Source organism: Orbicella faveolata, unplaced genomic scaffold (assembly GCF_042242905.1).
Source record: "Orbicella faveolata isolate gen_17 unplaced genomic scaffold, um_ofav_v1 contig_24, whole genome shotgun sequence".
Classification (NCBI taxonomy): Eukaryota; Metazoa; Cnidaria; class Anthozoa; order Scleractinia; family Merulinidae; genus Orbicella; species Orbicella faveolata.
In genome coordinates this window covers 7,994,367-8,020,467 of record NW_028301552.1, presented here as the reverse complement: position 1 = coordinate 8,020,467, position 26,101 = coordinate 7,994,367, and the positions used below count along the sequence as shown (strand labels likewise).

Below are 26,101 nucleotides of genomic sequence, written 5' to 3'. Positions count from 1 at the left end.
TTTAAGCTTGATTCGAAGTTTAATCAAATTGATAATTTGAAAAGGAAATATAGAGTATCACAGCTGTCTAACCTGAATTACAATGATATCATCTTTTACTTTAGTTATCGCGATGCACTAGCGATAATCTAGTTCATGGTATACTTGAATTATAAAGATCGCATCTCTTGGTAAGAAATTAAATAACTTGAAAAGGCAATATGGAATACCACAGCTGTACAACTTGGATAACGATTATATCATAGTTATCCCGATGTACATATAAGCGACCGGATTTCATCATACACAGTACAGGGGCTCTAACGATTCCAAATATGCTTCACACTGTAGATTATGATTCTTTGATTCTATCGAAAAATGATTTTGCACTCCTTTTGTCACAAGACTTCTGTCATCATCCTCCTTTGTCACATGTTTCAGATACACATTCTCCACAAGGAAACACAATGAGTGTATTTTAGTTCTGTTCCAATCTCATAACAACTTTTACTTTGACAAGCAGAAAACAAAATGAAAGAACCTTAACCAAAGTGAAAAAAGTAGAGAAAATAGAAATGAGTTGACTTGCAAAATTATCTAATTCCTATTTTTTTTTGTAAAAAAAAAATTAATTTGTACTTAATATGAAAGGAATCGTCCAGAACGCTGGATCTTAAACTGCAAACAAAGACCTAAGATTATTTTCGACATTAATTACTTCACATGCATCTCTCGATAGAAAACAGAGTATTTTAAAACACTATTAATTTACGACAAAATTTTACAATTCCTTGTTGATCTTTAAATGATTTTTTTTTAGTGTTAAATTTGATGTTTTTGACCAGGTATGCATGTCACTGCACCAAGATATATCCCATGCCTTTAGTGTGCCCGCCTGGAGCCTCGTTTCCACACGTGTTGGAGTCATCATGATATCCTCCTGTACCAAACCCGATTCTCGAGTCACAAGTGACGCAGTCGTTTTCGTTGTTACCAAGGATACCAATTCTTGCTTTAGAAGCTTCATTACGGCTACTTAAAGCGTTGAACCCTTCCTTGCCACAGTTGACCTGTAAGGAGGCCTGTGGGCCAATCAGCGTCTTCCACGTGTTACGACCCATCGAGGTGGCACGGTATTGCCCGTCAGCAATCAGTGAGTACAGAGAGTTGGCCTGCTTGTTTAATACTATAAAATTAATACGTTCGTCGATCTTCATGCCGAGACAGATTTTGTGGAAGGATGTGTTCCAGTAGCTTGGTATCTTAGTCTCTGTGGCGTCAAACCCAGTTTCCCCTCCACGAAGATTATGCACATTTGTATCACTCCAGTACATCGAGGAATAGTGGAAGGTGTTCTTAATGAAGAAAAGAAATGAATTGTTTACCTATCGCCTCTCGTGCACACATTAGATCATTTTCCTTTTTATTACGTTATTTACGTGTTGTTTTTGTTGTTGTTGTTGCTGTTGCTGTTTTCACTTTTTATTTCCTTGTCGTGGTTGCTTTAATTTTAGTGCCGTTGTTATGGTTGCCGTTGATGTACTGGCCGGCAGAGATAACAACTGTGACTATTACGTAACTGACCCTTAAGCAAACAACGTCCGTGCAGCTTTAAAGGTCAAATGAACCAAAATTTAGACATTTTTTCATTTGAGCTCAATGTGTTCATTAGGTATCAAATAAACATATTCTGAAGTTTCAAACGAAAGTGTTCCGGAGATGTGGAATGTTGAAATCACTGTTTTTTATCCTTCATAATCGTAGAGCGGTCGGGAAAATTGTCGGATAATTGTCGGAAATAAAACTTGTAACGTCACTTTTGGCGAGCTCAAGAAATGCGGGAAATTTGAAACTGTTTTGATTTCAAGTTCACAGTGAACTTCAGAGGAAAGCTACTCAAAATCAAAAGTTAGCACTTTCAAGTCCCCCCATGACCAGAAACGTAAAAGAAAATGGCTTATAAAAGTGAAAAGAGAATACTTCATGCCCTCGAAGCATTTGTGCGTATGTGTAAAATACTTTACCGAAGACAGCTTTGAACAAAATCTTGTAGTAAGGAGTTTCTTGGGACCCTCTTTAATTTCAAGCTTCGTCAACTTTTAGTCAAAAAAGACACGGTACCTACGATTTTTAACTTCATTATGGTACGTTGCAAGCGGGCAATTGAACAAAAAACAACGAAAAATAAGCGAATAATGCCAAACCCTTGGTGGGACTGGTGAGGTACTGATAGCTAAATTCTCGATCACTTCCATACAGAGGTTAGCAACAATGGGGCTAACTGGACTGCCCATTGAACAGCCGTGGATCTGTTTGTATATGCAGTTATTATAGACAAAATAATTGTTTGAAAGAGTGAAATCCAGTAGAGAAATGATGTCATCTGTGCTGAGAATTGTTCTGGATCGTAATGTGTTGTCATTGTTTAATTTGCTCCGAATGCATTCACAGGCTTTGTTGACTGGAATAGCTGTGAAAAGCGACACAACGTCATATGTCTCCCTTACATCAGCGGCCTAACCGAGCCCCTCACAAGATTACTCCGCAAAAATGATATCCGAGTTGTCAACAAACCACTTAAAACCCTTCAACAAGAATTCCCGTCACCAAAGTTCAGACAACCCTCAGATTTTCCATGTAATGTTGTTTACAAAATTCCATGTAAAGACTGCCCTTGGAATTACATAGGAGAAACCGGAAGATGTTTCCAAACCCGAAAAAAGGAACATCAACGAGACCTGAAGAACTATTCAAATGGCTCTAATGTTGCCAACCATGCGTGGCTAAACAATCACTCCATTGATTTCGACAATGCTTGTGTCATTGACAAAGGCAATTACCGCGTTCGAAAAACACTAGAATCTTGGCACACAGCAAAACCCGTCGACGCGGATAACAACTCAAAACCGTTGCCTAGGCAATATTCTATTTTATTGTAATCAGGCCTCATTTACATTTTTATCTTCTAGCTTTTTCACGCTTGTTTTTATTCTCAATTTTTCGCACCCCATTCGTATATATTTTCGCCTGCACGCCACATTTTTCATTCGTTAAAGGCTATAGACTGATAGCCGAAAGCTTATGTTTTTAATACATTTTTAACCAGAGAACGTTTTTATTCCAATATGTCTTATCCTGGTTACAGTTCTATTTTTTTGTTAATTATGTCTGAAATTTGAGGTTAATTCCAGTCCTAAACTGTAGTCGTTTTGTTTACTTTTCCTTCGCTCTGACCTTAGCGAGAAAGAAATATATATCGGTAGCAATACAATAAACAGGTAGAATGTAAAAATGCTTTCTGCGACTTTTTATTCGGTCGCCAAGGAGTAGCTCTATCTCTTTTTAGTCACTATTTGATTAATTCCTTACAGAAGACTTGCTTCGACCAAAGGAAAGTGGCGAGCAGATCGATGGAGAACGTCACCGTAATCCGAAAATAGTTTCCGTTCAGCCTAACGTAAGAGAGTTGTGTAAGAATGAAGAAAATTCTGAATGGCTGTTGTCTATGTTACATCCTTCCAACGCCATTGTGTTCTTACGAAGTTAATTAGGCTCTACAACATCTATAGCCTATCAGCATGTGGTCTCGTACGGCGTAATACAATATGACGAGACAAGATGTCAGATACTTCTGATATTAGCCTGGCATTCCTGATGAACAAGACGTGTGATACATCTTCAACATGTTAATACTCCTTCAAGGTCTTAGGGGATTACATTTTTAGCCTTTTAAAAGTCTCATTATAATACGTATGTATATCTCGCCTTCGTCTGGCTTAGTAGTTTATTGGTTTATCTCTAAATTACCTTTGATGAAACTGGCGCACAGTTATTTAAAGCAATCAAATTATAATTTTGAATACAATTTTCGTCTCAGTTTGAAATAAAACTGAATTAATTAGAGTCGTACCTTGTTGCCGTCAATCTTCATGACTGGTGTCCATCCTCCATCTCCACATCCAAAATTTCCAATGTGACAGTAAACGGAAAGAAGTTTAGAATCAACTTTGAGCGTAACTAGCTGACTCCTGTTCAAACTGTTGAATATAAAGAAACGTCTGATTAGAGCAAGGGGTTTCGAGGGTAACAAATCTCTCATACCTTAATTGTGTCATTAAGTATTAGTCTCAAATCTTTGAGTTAGAGACATTCTGATTATTTCATACAAGGCGTTGTGACATTGCTACGGTGATTATTATTTCAGGCCCTATGGAGCACGGTCATACATCAGTAAGCGTTTTTTGTCTTAAGGACTTTCGCGCGAGAAATTTTCCAACATTGATTTGTTTTCCTAGACTTTTACCACTGTAAGATGATGAGTTAGTTATGCCAGAAAAGAAAAAATAAATAAATAAATAAATAAATAGAATAAAATAAAAAAAAAGGAGTCGGTGGGTTATGCACTTCGTTTTGAAGAGAACATGCCCGGAAAAAAACACCCTAAATATGAAAAAAATCGGGCTTCGTTAGCGACCCCAGCTGCAGTGTTTGTAAGCCCAAAAATATTGTAATTAGATCTTTGAAGTGAAACGTTCTCTGCCAAATATTGTTTAAGGGGACCTATTAAGTGAATTTAGTCAACTGGTAAGGTTCCCTAACGAACAAGTTCGCATTAAGCGACCATAGTTCACGCGCCTTGCAGCCACACGATGGCAGGATTCGATGTCCCGTGGACAGAAATCTTGAATTTTTTTTAACTTTCCACATTTATTTTTGTTCATTTCTAGACATTGTGGAGATAATTGTAAATAAAACCTGTTTCTGGAAAGAAAAGTAGGGTCACCGAACGTCCAAGATCGTTAAATCCAGGCAAAGCTATAGGAATGGCCATCTGCCCTATCATTGTTCATTTTACTACTTAGCGCGCGCTCTCACGCATGACCGGGCGTGTAAATTTGCGTGCGCAGTAAGGATGCGCAGAAACAGTTAGTGCAAACGTCCTTAAGTAGGAAAAAAATCCACAGATTGTCGAAGTAGCTAGGAAAGTATTGAAGGAATATCTGAAGGCAAAAATAATTAAAAGAAAATAATAATTACAAAAATGAATAACGTAAAGGCAAAGGTTCTTAAAAAAGGGAATGGAGTCTCCGTCAGTAGTACCTCTGCTACAACTGGACTAAGTCATGCTCCTAAGTTCTTGCATTTATTGTGGCGAGCATTTTGCTTTTGTAGACAGCCCAAGTGATTTTTCGCGCATTTTATTATATTATCATCCATGCAACGGCGTGATAACATTAGCCGACGAAGAACTGCGTATCATCTCTAAAAACAGCATACATTAAAAGGACTACTTTGAAAGCGAGGGCGTCCTATTGGAGGATCATAAATTCTTCCATACACTTTTTTTTTTTTCTTACGTGGAGAAATGATACTTAGCGTTGCGAATCATATCTGCATTTAATCACTCGGGGCTCTTCAGATTGCGAGTCATCATGAACGTGATTGATGCATAAATGGTTACCTAAAATGATATATACCAATCAATTTATCTTAACTGATGTTTTTATTAGTGAAAAATATCAACCACCCAAAAGTATCCAAAACGCCTGTAGTATTTTTGATAGTGGAATATATTTTTTAATCAGGATCATATTTAAACAAGATCCCATGACAGGCTCCTGATCAAAGTGAATTCGATTGCATCCAGCAAATAACTTGTGATCTTCCACTTACATGTTCTTGTCATACATTTCCTTGCATGTCGAGGCAACTAGAACAAATACAGGAAAAATACATGTTACCTTACATCCGCGGTGCTAGGAAAATTTTGTGTAAAAAGGAGAGCAAACCAGCCTGCGTGTCACAAAGGAAATAGAAGATTTCTGCGCGAAGGCTAAGAGCTGAAATCAATTCTCAAGAAAATCGAGATAAAGAGATGTGATCAGTTTTTAATTAGTCAATTTGTATATATCAATTTTACGGCCTCCTTTAAAGTTTAAAGTTTATTCGGCAACGAAATGAATGGAAAACTATGGTTGCATTATGCCAGAATATCAATTTCTCTTACGGATTTTCGTTTAAAGTGCCACTGACCCCATTTTTTTTTTTTTTTTTTTTTCCCCTTTAATCAAATCCATTAGTTTCCCTGATTACTTCAGCGAAAAAATTATCTCGATTGATAAAATCCCTGCGTTTCTGCAGGCGTTTGAACATGTAATTTCTACGTTCACGACCGCGCAAAGTGGGATCTGCGTGAGTCGGGCTATTAGTGACGTCACTTCGGGAACCGCACTAACTTTTGACTGAGTATTTCGAATGCTGTCAAAACATTTTTGGGTTATTTGTGATTCCTATTTTATCAAAACTGGACAAGAGTTTTACGTGAAAGAATTGTATCATCTAGCATTACAATTCAGAGTCTAGCTACGATTTGGACGGCTGCGATGTATATATATATTTTTTTCCATTTCGAAGTGCGGGTCGCCAGTCGAGATTGCCGCGTTGTAATTGAGGCTAAGATCGACAATTTGCTGGTCCATTTCGGTTATAAAAAATCATGGCTGAAGAGTCAACTTACAGCTCTTAAAGAGTTATAAGAATGTCAAGGAACACGGGGAGTTGGTAATTTGACTTTAAGGAACGTGCAGATTTCGGAGTGTCAAAACATTTTTAGATTCAAACATTAATTTCCCCCGAAATACAAGATAAAATGCGATGCAGTCGAAGTCCACTCCTGCCTACTTCTCCAAGTCAACGATTGAAAATAGTTTTAACATGATATAAGCAGAGATGTCGGCAAGCAATATCCGAGGGTGAGGTACTTTTCGCTTTATTATAGTCGACCGACCGTAGTATAGGCATAGTCAATTACGTATACTGCGTACGAACAGAAACACCGCAAGCTACTCAAATCTGCATATTTCGTACTAGTAAATCTTGAAAAATCCTTCCACAAGATCATGAAAGGAGGTTCAGTATAGTATCAGTTAAATGAAATCATTCCCACTTCACTGTTATTTCGCATGAAATGTTGATATTACGTACACTAATAACCTAGGAGCTCTCGACTTATTAGTTCGCGTTTCGTTTGACTGACAAGAGCATTCTTCCAGCACGACAAACTCCGTCGGTAGCTATAGAGTCGAATCCGTTAATCGTCTTTTTTTTTTTTTTTTTCACTTTCCTCATATAATTATAAATGCTTGATTCATTCTGAGTTGTAATTTACACATATTTTGTTCCTCAAAGACGAAGCTCAAAGAACAAAACAATTCTGTATTCGAAATTGCCATTGCGAAACACGCCTCCATCGTGCGTGTGTTTTTATTAAAATCCACAAATACAATGCCATTTCGAAGCCTCAACAATCTTAATCACTTTGAGGTAGGACTTAGGTTTCTTTTACTATTCGTTTAGAAAAGTCTCTATTTCGAGTACAAAGACAACGCGATCCGTTTAATTTACCGTATAATTTTCTCACCTATAGTTTCCATTATTTATTTCGGTCTGGGACTCGGAGGATCGTTTGAGCTCGGAATAGTTAGATGGCTTCCAGCTTATCCCAAATTCGTGTCTTATGCAGTACCTTGACAATGTCAAGCTTTTAACTAGAGATAGAAAAGAATACACAGGCCATGAAAACTTCTAAGTTTTTACAGTAGCGGCGAATCCGAATCGGAAAAATCCCCGATGGCTCCCCGGCTTTAGCTTGGCACAGATCAAGTTTCTGGTCAAGTTTCATGGAGATAGCGGTATTGAATGAGGAGGAATACTCTATCCTACGTATCCTGTATTGCTTCAGCCTCCAAAAACACATATTCCTTCCATTCTGCAAAGATTTTGACACACACTATCACATGCTCGCGTATATTCTTCTCAGGCCCCGTCCACACGTATCCGGATATTTTTGAATCCGCAACTTTTTTTTCGCCCACACGCATCCGACGAATTCGGCAGCGAATCCAGATATATATTTTTAATCCGCTCTCCAGAGTGAATCCAGATATTTTCGAATCCGATGACGTAGCAAAATCGTGTGCAGTCTCAAAACCAGTACCGAACAATAAACCAATATGGCGGCATAACGTGTAGGCCCAGTTTCTCTTGAGTTAATCCGGATACGGTCGGATGCGTGTGGACAGGCGAATTCGATTTGACGAGGAAATTTTTGAATCCGGAAAGAAAAAGTTGCGGATTAAAAAATATCTGGATACGTGTGGACGGGGCCTTGGAAACAAAATATTGTTATTCGCGAAATGACGCCGGTCAGAGGCCAATTCGTCCCATTCTCCGCTATTACTCGGTCGTGAACATGGAAAAGGACAATATTACAAACTTTGAAAATTTATACAAAATTAACGAAAATAGCTACAACGACAATTTTTTTCGCAGTGATGATCAGGAGAATAAATAAATTTATATTAGCGAAACAAAAATTTTGGGGGTCAGTGGCACTTTAACGTCATGGATTTGAAACAATCTTTTTTTTGTTCAACGTAGTACGTGCATGTAGCATACACAGATCACTCACCTATGTTGCAATTTTGTCCGTCTCCATGGTATCCAGGTTTGCACGTACAGTTGTATGAACCCTTGGTATTATTGCAAACAGCGTCAGAACTGCAGTTGTGGGTTTCCGTAGCACACTCATCAATATCTGAGAAAAAAACAGCAACAAAAACATAGTACATAATCAGTGTAGCAGTTGCTTGGTCTAGGAGAACAAATAAGACCAACTTTGTTTAGTTGACAAGTCGTACTATATTTAAAGTTCTAAAAAAAGGAGTTTGAAACAGATCTAAAAAACGTGAAAACTAAATTAATTATGTAATTAATTAATTAATTAATTAATTGTGCGAGCATTTTGGAAACAGGCGTAAAAATAAGGACAAAAGGCTATTTCTAGAGTCATTACATTCATTCCTGGACAAGAACTCTGTCAATGAAAGAGCACCCTTCCCATGGGTTTATGCATCATTGGTTTCCTCCCGAAGGGGCAACGAGCAATGACGTCCTAGCAACATATTTGCATTTCGTGACTCTTGATGAGTACATCTCTCTGAAGAAGACCGCAGAAGGCGGTTGAAAGTTCAGTTTTAACGTTTTTTAGATCTGTTTTAAACTCTTTTTTTTAGAACTTTAATCATGGGCACAGATCGCTCCAACAGTTTCATACTATAATATTCCTCACAACTTTGATGCAATGGAACTTCACCTTCGCATTCCTTTCCGTCTCCAGAAAATCCTTGCTTGCATCTGCATTGGTATGAACCTTTTGTATTGTTGCAAGTCGCATCAGGACTACAGTATGGCGCCGCTGAAGTACACTCGTCGATATCTGAGTGCAAAAAATGTTTTTCTGGCAATGAATGCATTCACCACGTAAATCTAGAGACCGTGCCTTGTCCATCTTATAGAAACATGCAAGTTGTGCCAGAATAGTGATGCATGTATATCATATTTAGAAAAACTGTCATAGCCCTCGTGTTAGTTACGTTTTAAAGCTGAGAAAGGTTTAGACACAGTTTGGTCAGCGAATAGCACTGCGCATGTAAAAATCCAGCAGGCGACGTAGAACACCGAAAGAGAACAGGCACCGAACGAAAATATTCCGGCATTACTTTTTCTTTTGTTTTTATGCAGTGAAAACGACGCTCCTAAAAATAAAAATAACAACGGCTTCCGGACTAAAATCAAGCAAAGTCAGATGCACATACTGTGCTTTCCCTTGAAAAGATCATATTACGTGTACCTTTGTCGCAGTATTCGCCCGTGAATCCAGGATAGCACAAGCATCGATATCCCTTGTCTGTAAATCCTGACTGACAAATCGCGTTGTTGTGGCATGGCGGGTTCTTTCCACAGGCATTCTTAACAAGAAAGCACAATTCTATTACAGACATTTTACCAAGATTTATTTAAAATACTAACATACACTATGGTGTAGTCTGCATCACAACGCGCTTCCAGACAATTAACAAATTGACGTCAGTTTTTTATGCGTCTGTCCTCAGTAAACTTTGACAATGTTATGACGAAATTTATCATCAATAAGAGGACAGACGCCTGAAAAACTGACGTCAATTTGTTTTTTTACAAGAACAAGACCCCAAAATTGTTAAGTACCGGGAATAAATGGGGGGGGGGGGGGGGGGGAAGACGCCGTAAACTTCCCGTAACAAAGATAAGTGAATTTTATTCAAAATGACGGGCACATTGTCAATAGCTTTTCTCGCTTTCTGATTGGGTACTTAAAAAGGTCCATAAAATCTCATTGGTTAAAAAGTTGACATTTTGACAGCTGAGAGTTGATCTTGAAAGCTTGCATAAATGAAAATTCTATCCGTTTGTACTCTTAAAGACGATAAAAATGAGCCAATCAGCGCACGAGAAATTAGATAGTTGATATAAAAATTAAATTTGACATATTTATTGAACCTGAAGATCGAAATGATAATAATCTATATTTTGATATACAGTTAACGTTATTTCTTTTTTATTTCTGAGAATTTAAAAGTACGTTAGAATAGAACACAATTTACGACAGGACCTCCTCATTTTCTCGTAAAAAAAAAAAAAAAAAAGTTAGCGGCATGCAACTTACCAAAAAAAAATACCGCTATTGATTTGTGGCTGCCTTTAATCCCACAATGGGATATCGTTTTCTGGTATAATTTTGAGAATCTCAAATTCTGATTGTTCGAGAAACTCAGATAATTGTTTCCCAGGGCCAGGTTGTGTGGTTAAGCTAACCCAGGATTAAAAGTTAACCGAAGTATTAATTTTTCTTGTATAAAATATTTTGTGTAGTTTGAGATTTTTCAACCTCGAAACTGAAGGACCAACTACAGAAACAGGAAACGTGAATGAAAATCTGCAACTTTGAAATAAATATACTCGCTAACCTTGAGTTAGCCTGACCGGGCTTTGAACAACCCGACCCAGATAATTATAAATGGTTGAGAATCCAAGTCACACATGCCATGCTGACAAGTCAACATAGAGGCTGGGTTTTTAATAAAACTCCAAAGACCTGGCTAAGTCCGCTAACTTCAAATATGGGAAGCTAGGAAAACTAATCAGGCCATTTCCGCGTTACCTTACGTTAGTCTATGTGCGAAACCTTTCACATGAAAATGAGTTTGACTTACATGAAAATGAACCTGTAGGCGGAACACATCGTTCATATGAATGGTGTTTCGCATGAAAACTCGTTCTGACACAGAGCCATAAGGTAACTCGTAAATGATCTATTAGAGCAACCTCGGGCGAAAATTGTAACAATCAATGACTTCCAAATAGTAAAAGTCGTCAAAAATACTATCGTATCTCACAGCCGGTGAACCGTGTGAGATAGAGTGTTTAGTTCTCTTTAAACAGGAGGTAAGAATCCAAGACGAGACAAATAATTGCATATGACCCTTCCCAAAATGAAACAAAAATACTCATTGTTTCTTTTATGAACTTCGCACCTTAGTTTTCACTCACAGTTGATGAAACAAAGGACAATAATTTTTAGGCGTCAGCATTTTCTTTTTTTGTTTCCTGCAGTTATTGATATTCACCTTTGGAAATTATACTAAAACAATTCTTCGCCTCAGGCTCTATGGATCTCGGTGAATATTCGCCAAGATTCTCGGACACACTGGGGATTCAACCCCTCCCAGTGCTAAACAGGTGCAAGTAAACCAATTTTGCTTCGTTTTTCGTTAAACTTTGCTTATATCCTTGGATTACTGTCTTGATCATTTTAGTTGGAAAAAACTGACAAAATCTAAAATTTTATGACGTCATAATTAATGAGGTCAACAACACGTGATATATGACGTTTATAATTTCATACTATAAACCCCATCAAATGATAGAGCACGACTGGGAGAACAATGTACTGAAAACTGTTTCTCAATATGACAAATATTTTATGAATTATAACAATTTAAATTAACTTCAGTGTCCCCCCCGGAACTATTCTTTTTCCTTAAATTCAACCCTCTTGGTTTGCTTTCTTCAGTTTTCATTGAAAAATGCTACGAATTCGATAAAATGAAGATGCTGGTGTACCTAACAATCATATCGTTTTAGATTTTTTGTTTTCGTCTTTAGAACGATAATTTATTCTCTTAAATAATCGATGACGTAACTTTTTGTGACTTCACCCAATAGTTTTTGGTTACTTATAAACGCGTGAATAACTTTAATTTGGATTTTTTAGCTATACCCGTTCTTTCCATCACATGCAATCAACCTGCAATATAAGTGGAGTTGCAAACACGAAAAAGAACTTTCATTACCTCAGTGGGGATCACTGCTTTACTGAATGAGCATCCGTTGAAGTTCAAAGTGTCATATCTCCTTTAATATTTCAGATATTAAAAAAAACGCTTTTCAGTTTTCAACTTCTCTCATTGCCCTCTTTTGAAAGCGTCAAAACGATGTTGGAATTTCCAAACTTTAAATTAAGAGTATTGTTTGACGTCATCGACAATGATGTCATCATCTGAGTTTTTCTGCCACTTTGTTTGTCAAAAAATGTGGACTTGAGTCCTCTATCTACTTGCCAAGTTTAATAATGGTATGTCAAGTTTATTTGAGGTTATGCTAAAATGAGCGCTCAAAGGGGTTTTTATCCCCAGTGTGGAGTCTGAGAGGATAATTGTCAAATATTATAAAATAATGTAAATTTTTTGTTTATCACCTTCGCTCCACGATAAAGGTAAGAGTTGTTAGTTGTCAGGTCTTCATCATGTTCCATGTGAGTGGAATTATTTAGCTCACATTCCTGTTGTCCTGTTGCACTGTCAGGATCGATTTTAATATTAAGACTGACACAGTTGTCATGCCGATAGCAAAGAACTTCACAGTTGTCCAAGTCCTTAACAAGCGCAGTTTTTATCTTGTGCTTGATCAGTCGTCTATCAGCAAAGAAGAAGTAGCTTGGGAAATACAGCTCACGATCTCGTCCTAAAATAAATTATCAGAGATAACAGAACAACCAAAATTAAAATCGACAAAGTGATAAAACAGTTCCTTACAGCTAGGTAAGTTTTAACTGTGCCAATCCAGACACAAATTCGAATACAGTCTAAATCTCGCGCTTTACAGAGGGAATATCACTAATACTAGCAGATTTACGGTAAGCACGTACCGCATTTTATAACAAATACATTCTGTGTTGACTGCGGCTCATCTGTGCTCTATTACTGCAGAACCACGAGTCACGGGGAAATAGTCTCAATGCTAGTTTTTGAACAACTCCTGTAGAATTTTAATTCTGAAAAAAATATTTCAAGCAAAATATTCTGCTGATTTTGATAATTTAGAAAGACGTTGAACATGTGTTGTTGTCAAATTTATAGAAAACGTGAAGCTTCGCATGAGCTCAGCTGATTTTTTTTGTTTTTTTGTTTCTTTTTTTGCCAAGTTAAGGAAACCTACTTTAACAGTTTTGTTATTATACATTGCAGAAAGCACCCTGCAAGCAGAACCTTTTCTTACGGTACATATGGTTTGTACCGAGAAAAGACTCTGCACAAATCGTGTCAAGTTCAGCATGCTCAGCGCGTTGCTAATGTAAACAGAGCGCAAAAAAGAGTCGTCGTGTAGAACTTGGAGGTTTTGCCTCCTACCCTTGGTTCGTGAACTCTAGTTAAAATTGAATAAGAAGAGTTAAGGTGAAGAATGAAAAGGATTCGTGCTGCCTCTGTTGTGGGTTGAATGCCTGAATTTGTGCGGTGCTGGAAGTAAGTACAACTTTATACTGCGGAGTCACGATGGCCTCGCCAAGAAGATCGCAAAAAAAAGTAGTCCGTCTTAGACTTAGAACTGGAACAGTTTAGAAGCAAACACAACCGAAGCAATCCGGCAAGATAAAGTTGCAAAACCGAACTCTTATCAGCAGTGGAGGACAATAGTTGAAAGGACATTTAAATACAAATTTACTTTCTCATCAAATACAAACAAATCGTGATCGTTCTTCGTATGCGCGCGTGAGTAGTTTCGTTTGCCATTTGTTAATGTGTCTTTTATGTAATTTGTATTCACCTTCGCTGTAAATGTGTCACCTGAGCACCCTCCTGATCACCATTGCCGGATTAGCGAGCTATAGGCAATTATACTAATTAAAGTAAAGTTAAATCACAGGGAGCACTCAATGTTGTTGAATAGGAAGAGAGTAAATAAAGGAATGAAAAGAACGAATAGTTTACCTTTGTCTCCAGTTGTTATTTCTTACGCGACCTTACAGAGAAAATCGCAACTTACAAGTCCTAATAACATTGTCAATGTTGTATGTAAAGCAAAAAAAAAAAAAAAAAAAAAATTGAGCGAATGTTTCCACATGCCTACATTTAACTTTTAACAAATGCCCTCATTGTAGGATCACAGTGACACAAGTGGTATGCACGGTAAAACAATATGGACGAAACATCAGAACCATCCCTTTCACCCCTTCCAACTGCTTGAAGGTAGGATTCCATGTTCTCTGGCAATCCAAAAAATTAAAACCCTTTCAGATGTTGGGTATGTTAACTCCCATTCCCAGGGCACTAGCTGTTATCACCAGGCAAGTATTTCCACTGTGAGACAGTAAATCAGTCCTGAAAAAAACATTACATTATCCTTGATGTCTTGAGGGGTCTTTGAGTGATACATAGTCCCTAATTTTAATTTTTCATGGAAGGAAGTGTTGAAAGATGTCACAAATGTCACCACGTCACCGCTTTTAATGACTAGCAGGAAATTATGATTTTTTCAGCATGCACATTGTTTACCATATCATTGATAAGCCAATTAAAGGTATCCTGTGGTTCACTCTTAGGATGCATTCCTTTGGGGTGATCTGGATCAGGATCAGTGATCCAAGATCACTCAGATCATGGTAGATCAAAGGAACTGATGAATCCACTCTGGTCATGGATTCATCAGCTCCTTTTGTTTAATGCACAATGATCTGAGTGATCTTGGATCCCTGATCCTGATCCAGATCACCCCAAAGGAACATACCCTTAGCTTTTTCAACAATATATTTGACATTTCTTTTGTCAGGTGACATCCTAATGTCAGCTGTCATATTTAACATCTTATTAATTTTATTAATTTTTTCCCAACTTTGTGCTGGCTGTTGCAGTCAGGCAAACATTGGAACTTTCAGAATTGCTTTTACTGTATGTTGCCAACTATAGAATAGGCAGCTTGGAAGGGAACTTGGCCATGACTACCAGTCCAACTTAACCAGTGTGACATGAACGTCACCATGTGAATAATATATAGATTTAGCCGAGCCTAAAAGCGGAACTCCTCAGTTATTTTTTCGGAATACTGTTACTAATGAAAATAATCGAACATGTATGTGTCAGGTAAATTGTGAACTATTTAATAGTTTCAGCTGGAAAAAGGATCACATAAGCAGATCGAGGTGTAAGATGGTGTGATTGTGAAATATAGAGCCATGATTTCAAGGATTTCTGGGAAGCCACTAAAAATCTTGATCACATAACAGAACTGTCTTCTGTGCTTTTTGGTGGCATTTCCTGTTCTTTCCTACCTTATTCAGAAAGACAAGACATTGTTATTAATCATTATATTCTTTCTTAGTTAACATGGGGACTCCCACACAAAAGAAGTTCAAACAGTTTTTTGCTGTGGGGACTGATTGAAATGCAGTGGTTACAATACTCAGTCCCTAAATCTCTACCAAATGAAATCTCGCAAAAATACCAAAATAGTATACATATGTGAAAAGTTGGAAAGTTTTGTTTTCTAACTTGTCCCCAAAGATACATTTAGCCATCTTCACTTTTGTCTGGAGTCTCATCCTGCTGAAAGGGTTTGCAATAAGCAAAATCACTCTTGCATGAATGGTAATTATGATATTTTTTTTGCTGATCATGAATACTTGCGTAGGCTTCTAATAATAATTTTATTATTCAATTTCAATGTGATTTGTTCTTCTTCTTGACTGAGATTGTGGACTACAGGAGCTGTTATTGGGTTCCATTAATTAATTTTGCTATGATTAAATTATACCAAGAATTATAAGCAAGCTAAGAGTAAGTTATATTATGTACATGTATTTTGTCTGCACTACACAACCAAATGCACTCAAAGGTTATGAGGCATAGGTACATTTGTCAGAAGAGCCCAGCATATCCAAGATATGTTTTGAGTGACACATCAATTAAGATAACTTACAGCAAAATGGATAAACAATACATCAATATCCTACATGCACCAAACTGGACATAGGGGTTAGAGGAAATCATTTAAACAACAGATTGAAATAATTTATAAACAAGAGAACACTATTTGTACAACAGTAGGGAACAAATTAGCCTTATTGGACGTTGCGAATGGCAAGGCTGTCTGTCTCCATTTCGTGTTGGCAAAATATTAATTTATGCCATGTCCAATGCAGATTATCACAAAATTGATTTACAAACACGATAAATATCATTTTAAAGCCAAAAAAGCAATTATTTAAACAAACCATGAGTAAATTATCTCTAAGAAAAACTGATTAATTTAACAGGCACCTTAAATAATTAGTTAATATATGTGTTTCTTAATAATGTAATACAGTGTATCTGTCACAATGTTGCAGCCATGATATTACAACACAGGATGGGTTGCAGAACTCAACTTCTAAGCCAGTTTATTCAATGACCTTGGTGCAGAAATTATAATCCCATCAAGTTGTCTGTAAATACAGAGAAACCAAACAAATCATTGCAATCTTAAGTAATAAATTGTTGAACTCTTTTGCATGTATGTACGGTGTATGTTCCATTAACATTGGGGATCTCTCAGAAGCTGCATCCATCATAAATTAATTTGTTCCTGCATGCATTTGTTTATAGAACTTTTCACACTTTAATATCTCTGTCATACTTATAGTGATCTCTGTGTTCTACAACAATTAGTACACAAGAAAAATACACTCAGTAAGATATTGTTTACAATAAAAATCAATACCTATAAGCAATCATAAGGACTTTAAATTTATATTTCTTCAGAAATATCTCACCAGGCCATGGTTGCTTTGAAAATCTTTGATGTCTTAATACAGGCTGCCCATGTGTAAACTGTTCATATATTGAATGACAGGAACAGACATGTAATCATACTGTAGCTGCTACTTGAACACCACTGTTATTCAGATAAAAACATATCGATTATAATTTATTATAATCTTTACACACTAACAGATGACATTCCTTTCTTTGATATACAGTGTACTTCATTGTTAGTTGTTTACTGAGTGTTAGTGAATCAAATGCTAGGGGCTGGTACCCCCGGGGGGGGGGGGGGACACTGCCATATATGGGCTATATAGGTATGTACCGCTGTGAAGGGTATGGTTTTCAAGCAGTTTACTCTAGGATAGGGTATATAAATCAGAGCGTTTGGGTCTAGAATAGGATATCATTTTTCACAAAATTGACTAGTTGGTTGAAGATTTTATTTAGACTAAGGAAATCAGGAATTGCCACTCAAAAATATAAAAAAATCAAATCAGCAAGTTTAAATTTAGGCAAATCAGCCTCAACAGTGTTGATAGATGGGGGGATTTGGGGAGTTTACTCTAGTATAGGGTAGCAAAATTCAGCTGAACTAGCTCTGGTGTAGGCTAAGGGTTCCAGGGTCCAAGCGGCACATCCCCACCCAGAAATTCCCAAAGTACCTCCCCGGGCTGGTAACCCAACTTTCACAGTGGCAGGCTCCGCCCTGAGATGCAAAGAAAACTTAATAACTGAAATAAACTTGGCGGCTTGCTTTTGAGATCAAATGCAATTTGCTTTAAACAAGAAACTGGAACATTGCAAGTTACAACAATGTGCCCAGTCCCAATCAAAGGGCCATCCAGGCTGTTTGGTTGTAAATATAACTGTACAACTGCATATGAGTTCAGCTTCCAAAAGAAAATCAGACTTTGTCAGGATAAATACTGATGTTCTTGCTTACTACATGTAAATCTGAATGTGCAGTGCCAGAAGATATCCACACCCAACACCCATTCATGGCCAGTCTTCAAAAATTCCAAATTAAGGTATCTGGAAGATAGAGCTCTAATAGAGAAAAAAACCTCCATGTGGGGTATGAATCTTTTCTTGAAGAAAACAATGTCTGAGAAATCATTAATTACAAAATAATGTTTAAGAAATATCTTACCTGGTAATTCCAACTTTCAGAAAATTTTGTAATCTAGACTGTCTGGCCACTTCATATATTTGACAAGTTGACACTGGGCATGTTTGTCAATTTGTGGGCTTCAACATCACATTACAATAGTAGCATTGGTCAACTAAAAACAGCATAATTTGGTTAATTAATATACACTGTACATTATTACGTTGAAATATTGGTGTAGATCGTTGCACACCAACAGATACAGAACCATCACAGATATGATATGATATTCTTAACCTCTCTGAAATTTCAGATTATTCAAGATTAACATGCACATACATCATTAAGAACAATCCTAAAAATCTGATCCGGAAACCGGAATCCGGAACTGGAAACTAGAATCCTGAATCCAGATATTATGAATGATGATAGAAATAATTCACTTCAGCAATGTGTAATAAATAAATATGGGGAAAAACTATTTTGCTGTTATTTACTTTCTTGGCTTTACTTCAGCTACAAACTGTAATTGCTAAAAAATTTTTGACTAGTTCTGAACAACCCTTAGCTATACATCTGGCCCAATTGTTCAAAAGCTGGATAAAGCTATCCACTGGGTAATCACTTTCCAGTCAGGGTTAGTGATTTTTCAGGTGGATAGTTACTCATAGCCTGCGAGCAGGCTCTACTACCTGTCTCTAGTGCCTGAGCAGGCTAAATAAGTGTCTAGTGTTTTTCTGCATTGGCATGTCAGCAAGTGCCTTCATGCAGCTTTACCGCTCATGTCCCCGGCCCAAACACAAGAGCCTGCTCAAAGGCTTAGTTACCCATCTTTTGTTCAACCTGGTTCTGGTGAGAGTGCAGTTCTTGTCTAGATCAAATTGCTATGAGAAGATTGGTGAGTAGCACAATAACAACAAGCTATTGTGGTGAGTTTCTGGCAGTCTTTAAGCATCTTTTAACAACATGTGGTCTGATCTGTTAGCAAGTGAGAAGCAGATGGAGGTAATTAAAGTGTGCAACATTTCTATAAATTGTTTTAATATGATGGCCACCAAGAATATGAAATGCTGATTTGTCACAGTATCGGTGTGGAAATAGTGTTGATCCAGAACTAGTTTGGTATCTGTTGGACAAATCAAATATTATATTAAGATGAGCCAGGTTAGCCTTTGAACTTCAAAAGTGGGGGGCGTGACCGTCAATGTACAGGGGGCTGCCACTGACAGACATCCTGTTCTCTATGACATTTTCTACATGTATCTTGTTCAGTATCTACTAGACATAAAGGGTAAATTTATACCTCTGGTAAATTGCAGATCACTTATTAAACAAAATGGCAAGAACTTTTAAATCTTATACCCGCGCTTTTAAAATTTAACTGTTTTGTTAATACTACAGTCACAACGCAGTGCACATTCCAAAGCAGTACTTGATGATTCATTGATTACTGTAAACACATCACTTGATCAACACAAACTGTGTCATATCTTATTGCACCATCAGTCTTAGCCTTTGCGAAATCTATGATGATGTAATGGTCTTAATCTGGAAGTTCGCTCGGGACATGCCCATGAATGATACAAAAGGAAACGAGTGTCACGCTATTAATAATGCTTTTAATAAACAGCTTTCTTCCTGAAACGTCAAAATTTAATTTGCTTGCGCTTTGAAGTGGTCACGCAAGTCACACAATCAGGGGGGTTTACGTTATCCACAGCTAATTTTGGAACGGTTGTGTTTTTTCTCCTAGCACTGACTTAAACATTGCAAGTTCCGGCAAGCTCTTGTTTACCTCGGCAAATACTTAATTTTTCTCCAAATCTCTTAACTCGCTGCGATGAAACAGCCAAAGAATTCATTTCATTTGCCGAAACCCACAAGAAATACTCACAAAATTGCACATAAATTAATGACCATCGCTTCTGGCAAAATAACCTTGCAAAGTAAACATTATCTTACAGTGCATTTGTCATGTAGCGAAAATGAAAGCTGCAACATCAGCGCATTCCATGGCTGACGTAATACCCTTTTTTAGCGTTTTTAGCGTATTTATTATTTCCCTTTGAATCCAACGCCTCGATAAAACCAGAAGAAATATATATTATACACAAATAAAGAAAACAATATCCGTAACATTGTCCTTGTATTAACGTTTCAACAGCTTATGGCGAATAAACATCACAGGTTGCGTGATTCAAAATTTGGCTGAGAGGAAGTTTGGGTCTGGTCACCGACCACAAAAAAAAAAAAAAAAAAAAAAAAAACACTGGTAGAACATGAACTGCGCTCGGCCCATGGTCGTGCAGTTAATTGCCAGCAAGCTTATTTTAGACGCTCTCAGGGTGCTTGGAATTAAATTATGACGCACTTTACTTAGATTCTCATAATTATAGCCCTCACTAGAAATAACGGTTGCACGAATTTCAACAGATGGGGAATTTTTGTGTCAGTTTGAGGTCCTTTTTACTTGGCCGCTTATTTTTTACAGGCAAAAACCTAAGCAAAACAATTTTCAAGTATTTGAAGAACTTGTTTTCTTCGATTTGTGGATTCTGGTTTCCGGTTACTGGATTCCAGTTTTTCGTTCTGGATTCCGGCTTCCAGTTTCTGGGTTTTAGGGATGCCCCACCTTTAACAGAGTGTTTGCTTTACATTCAGTTTACACATGGCTGTTATCCAGCATAGACAGACTTATAAGTTTGCCTTCAAAAATAAACTGCAACAACTATTGCATCTTTCATCAGCTATTCTTGTGATGAAATGACACAAAATCCAAGTACAAGAAGTCAAAAGCATAAAACAAACTTACCCGGTATTATGCTTACAGTTCCTCTTACTGTCTGCATATGCCTTCCATAAACTGGTACTGCCTGGATATTGTACTCACTATTTTTGTGATCACACCTTAAAACATCACTGTTATAATTTGTCCTGAAAAAGCAATGCATGAAATGTTATGCCTTTGGCACTCACCAAATACCTTTACATGATGTACAAAGTACAGCACATCAACATTCACAATTCTCTTTACTTTCACTGTAACTTTTTTTGTGTCATTTTCCCTAACTTGAAGACAGGACTTCCACATTAGGTGATAATTTGCCTCTGAAATCTCTATGAATTCACAGGGAGTGATAACAATTAAATCGTGACTAATTTTAGCAAAGGAGGCGTTCAAATGTCAGATTTTAATGTTAAGTTTATAACTTTACATTACTCTTTGTATATGTATATATATATAACCTCCCAATAATTGCACCTGTAGACAGAAGGTGTGCTGGGGGAAGAGATGTTCTAAACTTTCTGAACTTTTCCCCCTTACCTGTAATAGGATGACTATTATGAACTACAATTTGCAACCAACACCAACATCAGGTAATGTATACACATGTATATTTTGTTGTCTTCTGTAATCATAAAAAAATAAAAATTTAACCCCTCCATAAAGTTCATACCCAATAACACTGCCACATGTAGCGCTGTTACTGGGAATTAATTTAAGTGAAACTGTTGAAACAGCTCTGTCAAAATTGTTTCTAGCAGTTAAGGCAGGATAACAGAATATACACGTAGTACACAGCAAAGGCCAGAGATACACAAATGTTGGTTATTAGTTAGGATTTTGTGAGCTTCTGTGCTAGGTATGGTGGAAAATAATGGACTATCAAAAATGAAGGTTCCTAAGACATTTTGACAGCAATGAGAGGAATGAATATATAAATTTACAAAAGAAAGAGAAGTTCTTGCCCTGTTCAGTTCTCTGTCATAAAAATATCATTTACATACATTTATTACATATGGTTTGTGTTTAAAGCTGATACAATGCACACTCTGATTGGCTAATTCTAGTGCATTATTTACATTTACATGGTATACGTCGGTAAAATCATAAAACATCACATGTGACTAAAATAAAAAATAAAAACTAAGAAGAAATGCCTACATGTAATTCATAATAATTTAAAAATACTTAACACTAAAACAGATCTAATTCTTTACTTTATTCAAAATTATCCCCATGGGTCAATTACGAGCATGCTAAAAGGTCCTAACACAAAGTAAAAGGAAATTAAGAAAACTATTGCTTTTTTCCTGAAAATTGTAGCGACTGAAAACAACATTTGATTGAACACTCTGAGAGTGCATTCTATCACCCTGACAAGATAACATTTAAGGAGAATAGAGAATTCACAAAGTTATATTACAAAGGAATTGGTACTGGACAGGACAAAGGAAACAGCCAGGAAGAAACTGAAACTTTCTTTGACGAGCAAAACAAGTATGCATGCACAACAAAGCAAACAGTGAGTGACATTCGGTTAATGAGTTACAATGTAGTTAATAACAAAATTAGTGTGAAGAAAAGAGCAGAGAGAGAGAGTGTGTGTGTGTGGAGAGAGGAGAGCGCTCTCACCAACTAAATTGTGTATGTATGTATGTATGTATGTATGTATGTATGTATGTATGTATGTATGTATGTATGTATGTATGTATGTATGTATGTATGTATGTATGTATGTATGTATGTATGTATGTATGTATGTATGTATGTATGTATGTATGTATGTATGTATGTATGTATGTATGTATGTATGTATGTATGTATGTATGTATGTATGTATGTATGTATGTATGTATGTATGTATGTATGTATGTATGTATGTATGTATGTATGTATGTATGTATGTATGTATGTATGTATGTATGTATGTATGTATGTATGTATGTATGTATGTATGTATGTATGTATGTATGTATGTATGTATGTATGTATGTATGTATGTATGTATGTATGTATGTATGTATGTATGTATGTATGTATGTATGTATGTATGTATGTATGTATGTATGTATGTATGTATGTATGTATGTATGTATGTATGTATGTATGTATGTAAAACTTATTTCTATTACCGAGAAATGGTCAGGGCAAGAACTTCTACTCCTTAAATTTTTTCTAAGTATGTAAATGTCATTTACACTGTTCAATTTACCGAGTAAAGCTCTTCGCATTTTTTTTTTCCATTAGTACTATCTCAATTTTGAGGAACATTTCCATATTAAGTGTAAATACTGCATATTTGGGGAATAACCCATGTACCCCCAGCCAAAAGCAGTGGCACCAATAAAATGAAATAGTAAATCAAAATGAAAGTAGAGCTTTATTTGCACAAAGGATTTACATGCACAATCGTCTACTCGACATTTGGACTATATAAGCATTTCACCAAACCGAACTGATTGGACAGACAACATAATAAAACGAGGAAATCTACATTATAAACACAATAATTATGCATATCACTTCATCTGAGTATCAAAAGCAAATCCTTCTCGTTGAAAGGTAACCGAATGAAAGAGAGGATAAAGAAAATTCGTTTAACCTTGCAGTGTTAAAAGTTTAATAATTATTCACGCTTAAATTTGAATATTACAGTGTGCATTTTTGCCGACGGCTTAATTTAGCTTTACAGTCATTTTATCGGCGGTAGCTTTGCTAGTCTTCAGCCAAATTAACCTGGGAATTCACCCAAGCATTTCGCCAAACCGAATAAACTGAACTAACAAAACGAGGAAATCTCCATACTTTGTAATCACAATATGCAAATCTTCACATAGGAACGTTGAAAGTAAATTTAGCAAATCCTGTTTGTACACCTTTCTTGGTTTTCAACAACAGAAGAAGAAATTTTAGCAGTCTACCCCTGCGAAATAAATTCCCAGTAGTCTGGGAATTCCTAGGAATTCCTAGGAATTCCTAGGAATTCCAAGTTATTCCAAGACATGCAAATTATGCTTTATCCAAGACCTTGGAATTTCTGGGAATATTTGGGAATAGTGGAAGTATGACTGGGAATTATTGGGAATTCCTAGGAATTCCAAGTTATTCCAAGTCATGCAAATTATGCTTAATCCAAGACCTTGGAATTTCTGGGAATATTTGGGAATAGTGAAAAGTATGACTGGGAATTATTGGGAATTCCTAGGAACTCCTATTATTTCCCAGACTGTTTTAAAAAATGTGTTTGGAATATCTAGGAATGTTTGGGAATAGCTAAAACACATGAAACATTGTTGGAAATTTCTGTAAATTTCCCAAAATGTCAAAATTAAAGATGAACTCAGTGCATGAATCAGTTTCTGTGAATTAGTAAAAATCGACAGGATCATTTCTCTGGAGTTCCATACCTTTTTATTGTTTTCAAGCTCCAAGGTAATTATTTCCAAACAAATGTACATTAATTCCAGTTTAAGTCTGACAACTCAACATAAAGCTATAGTACTGATAACATTGCTTTTTAGATCCAACATGATTTGTTAGTGTATATGTGCCCGTATGGACCCTTAAATCAAACACCCAGAGTTTAACTGATAGAAAAATGGATGCTCTTAGATTTGATAAATAGATTAAGCAAAAAATTCTGTCAGCATAAATGAATATATATTATTTACAATTTCAATAAAACCAAAAGTATATATGTGCATGTATATATTTAATATAATTGTAGATTCACACACATACCCATCACAGCCCACTGTTGAACAATTTTTGACTTGATCCTTTCTGACTTTAGGAAAAAGAGGAAGACATTTCTCACAGATGTCATAAGTGAAAAGCTCACAGTTTCCACACACTTGCTGTACATTTGTAAAACTGTACTGTGACATTCTCTGGACAAATTACCAGTAGTTTCATTAAAACAAGGATATCTTTAGCAGCCTCTCATTGTCATACAATGTGTTGAAATTAAGGCCAGAATAACCATACAGGCATATTCTTTGGCAGAAAATGTTTTTTTCTTGGGAACCATTAGTTTCACTTTCATCAGGGGAGTCCAGTGAATGGCCATCAGTGTCAGAGTTCTCAATTTCTTCAGAGGAGTCGGAACTGAAACTTCAACATCATTATCTGAATCACTGTCTGTGGACAAATCTGAGTTGTTGTGTATTACATCAATTGGTATTTCTGTAGTCTTTTCAGGTATAGGCAACTCAATTTCATCAAATGCTTCTGTGAAGCTTCAATTCTTGCATAAAGGTTCACTCCATAATCCATCAAAGTCATCCACAACATTTTTGCCAACAGCCATCTCACTCAGGTGAGCGGAAAACTCTGTGGTGTCCTGTTCATGGTGCTGGAAATGATCTCCAGGAAAAAGGGATGCAAGAGAGGGAGATGACGTCAACTGGCCTGGGAAGACTGCTTTAAGCGATTTATGTGGTCGAATCTTGTAGATTTTGGTATGGGTATAGTGGGATCATCAATATGTTTCTTGCATTTCCTTGTCCTCGCAGTCACTTCAATTCATGACACAACAAAATCAAAAGAATCAAAAAGATTATGAGTCAGTGGGAAACAAATAAATAACTGACATAAATGACAAATAAAAAAAACCTACATCTTGATGTATTGAAAAGACTATAGATCTCATATCATGTTAATACTTATAAATAATTCAAAGGAAAAAATGACAAGCATTGCAAATTTATACTTGCCGCATTGTGCTGACTGGGTGTTGAAACACGTGGGCTCTCAAAATAGACTTGGTGGACTAATACAACAAGCTTAAGCTTATTTCGCAGAATTTATCTCGTTTCCTCAGGTCGATCTTAAACCTTTTAGGTGAATTTCGGCTTTTGGGGTTTTTAAAGAATACACAAGGCATTGCTTAGTTTGATTTATTTACAATTATAGCTTATCACAACAGAAAATCCCTATAAAATTGGATTCCTTACCTTTGCAGCGAACTTGATTTAAGTGCCTCACGATCCTTTGTTATCTTGACAACCGTCGGGAACAGATCAACCAGTTAAAGTACGTTCCATCCTTGATTTCGTCGTAAAAAGTTTGTGTAGTTTTTTCCTTTTGAAGCAAGACCCATCTTTCAAAAGACCACCAAAACAGCGTGGAAACGGAAACAGAATTGCCGTCGAAAGCGACTGGTCCGGTCCCCTCGTTGCCAGTCTCTCTCTCCTTCTTCTCCAGTTTCCATTCTCTCCTCAACTGATCAACTGCACCAATCACAGCACGCGAATTTTCATGTGACTATCGTCG

The 26,101-nt window shown here is 36.6% G+C and overlaps 2 protein-coding genes and 2 long non-coding RNA genes across 4 annotated transcripts in view; all 4 read right to left on the bottom strand.

Annotated features, from left to right (window-relative positions):
• LOC149110222 (putative skeletal organic matrix protein 5) overlaps nt 1-26,101 on the bottom strand; it is a 43,605-nt gene continuing 17,504 nt past the window's right edge. The window contains exons 3-5 of the mRNA XM_089292967.1: nt 5,653-5,689; nt 3,890-4,007; nt 1-1,334 (exon numbers count right to left, since the gene is read on the bottom strand). Of these exons, the coding sequence (XP_089149093.1) occupies nt 834-1,334; nt 3,890-4,007; nt 5,653-5,689 (656 nt within the window). The 3' untranslated portion in view covers nt 1-833. The remainder of the gene's footprint in view (nt 1,335-3,889; nt 4,008-5,652; nt 5,690-26,101) is intronic.
• LOC149110226 (uncharacterized) lies at nt 8,938-14,986 on the bottom strand. Its single transcript, XM_089291398.1, has 4 exons — nt 14,920-14,986; nt 12,614-12,879; nt 9,671-9,788; nt 8,938-9,256 (listed from the first exon to the last, which is right to left on the bottom strand). The coding sequence occupies exons 1-4, from the start codon at nt 14,984-14,986 to the stop codon at nt 9,036-9,038; spliced, it is 672 nt and encodes a 223-aa protein (XP_089147524.1). The 3' UTR covers nt 8,938-9,035.
• On the bottom strand, nt 15,822-20,979 carry LOC149110225 (uncharacterized). The gene is made up of 4 exons (XR_016208206.1): nt 20,855-20,979; nt 18,085-18,217; nt 16,940-17,061; nt 15,822-16,612 (listed from the first exon to the last, which is right to left on the bottom strand). It is a non-coding gene; the product is annotated as an uncharacterized LOC149110225 (long non-coding RNA).
• LOC149110224 (uncharacterized) lies at nt 24,216-25,922 on the bottom strand. Its single transcript, XR_016208210.1, has 2 exons — nt 25,783-25,922; nt 24,216-25,344 (listed from the first exon to the last, which is right to left on the bottom strand). It is a non-coding gene; the product is annotated as an uncharacterized LOC149110224 (long non-coding RNA).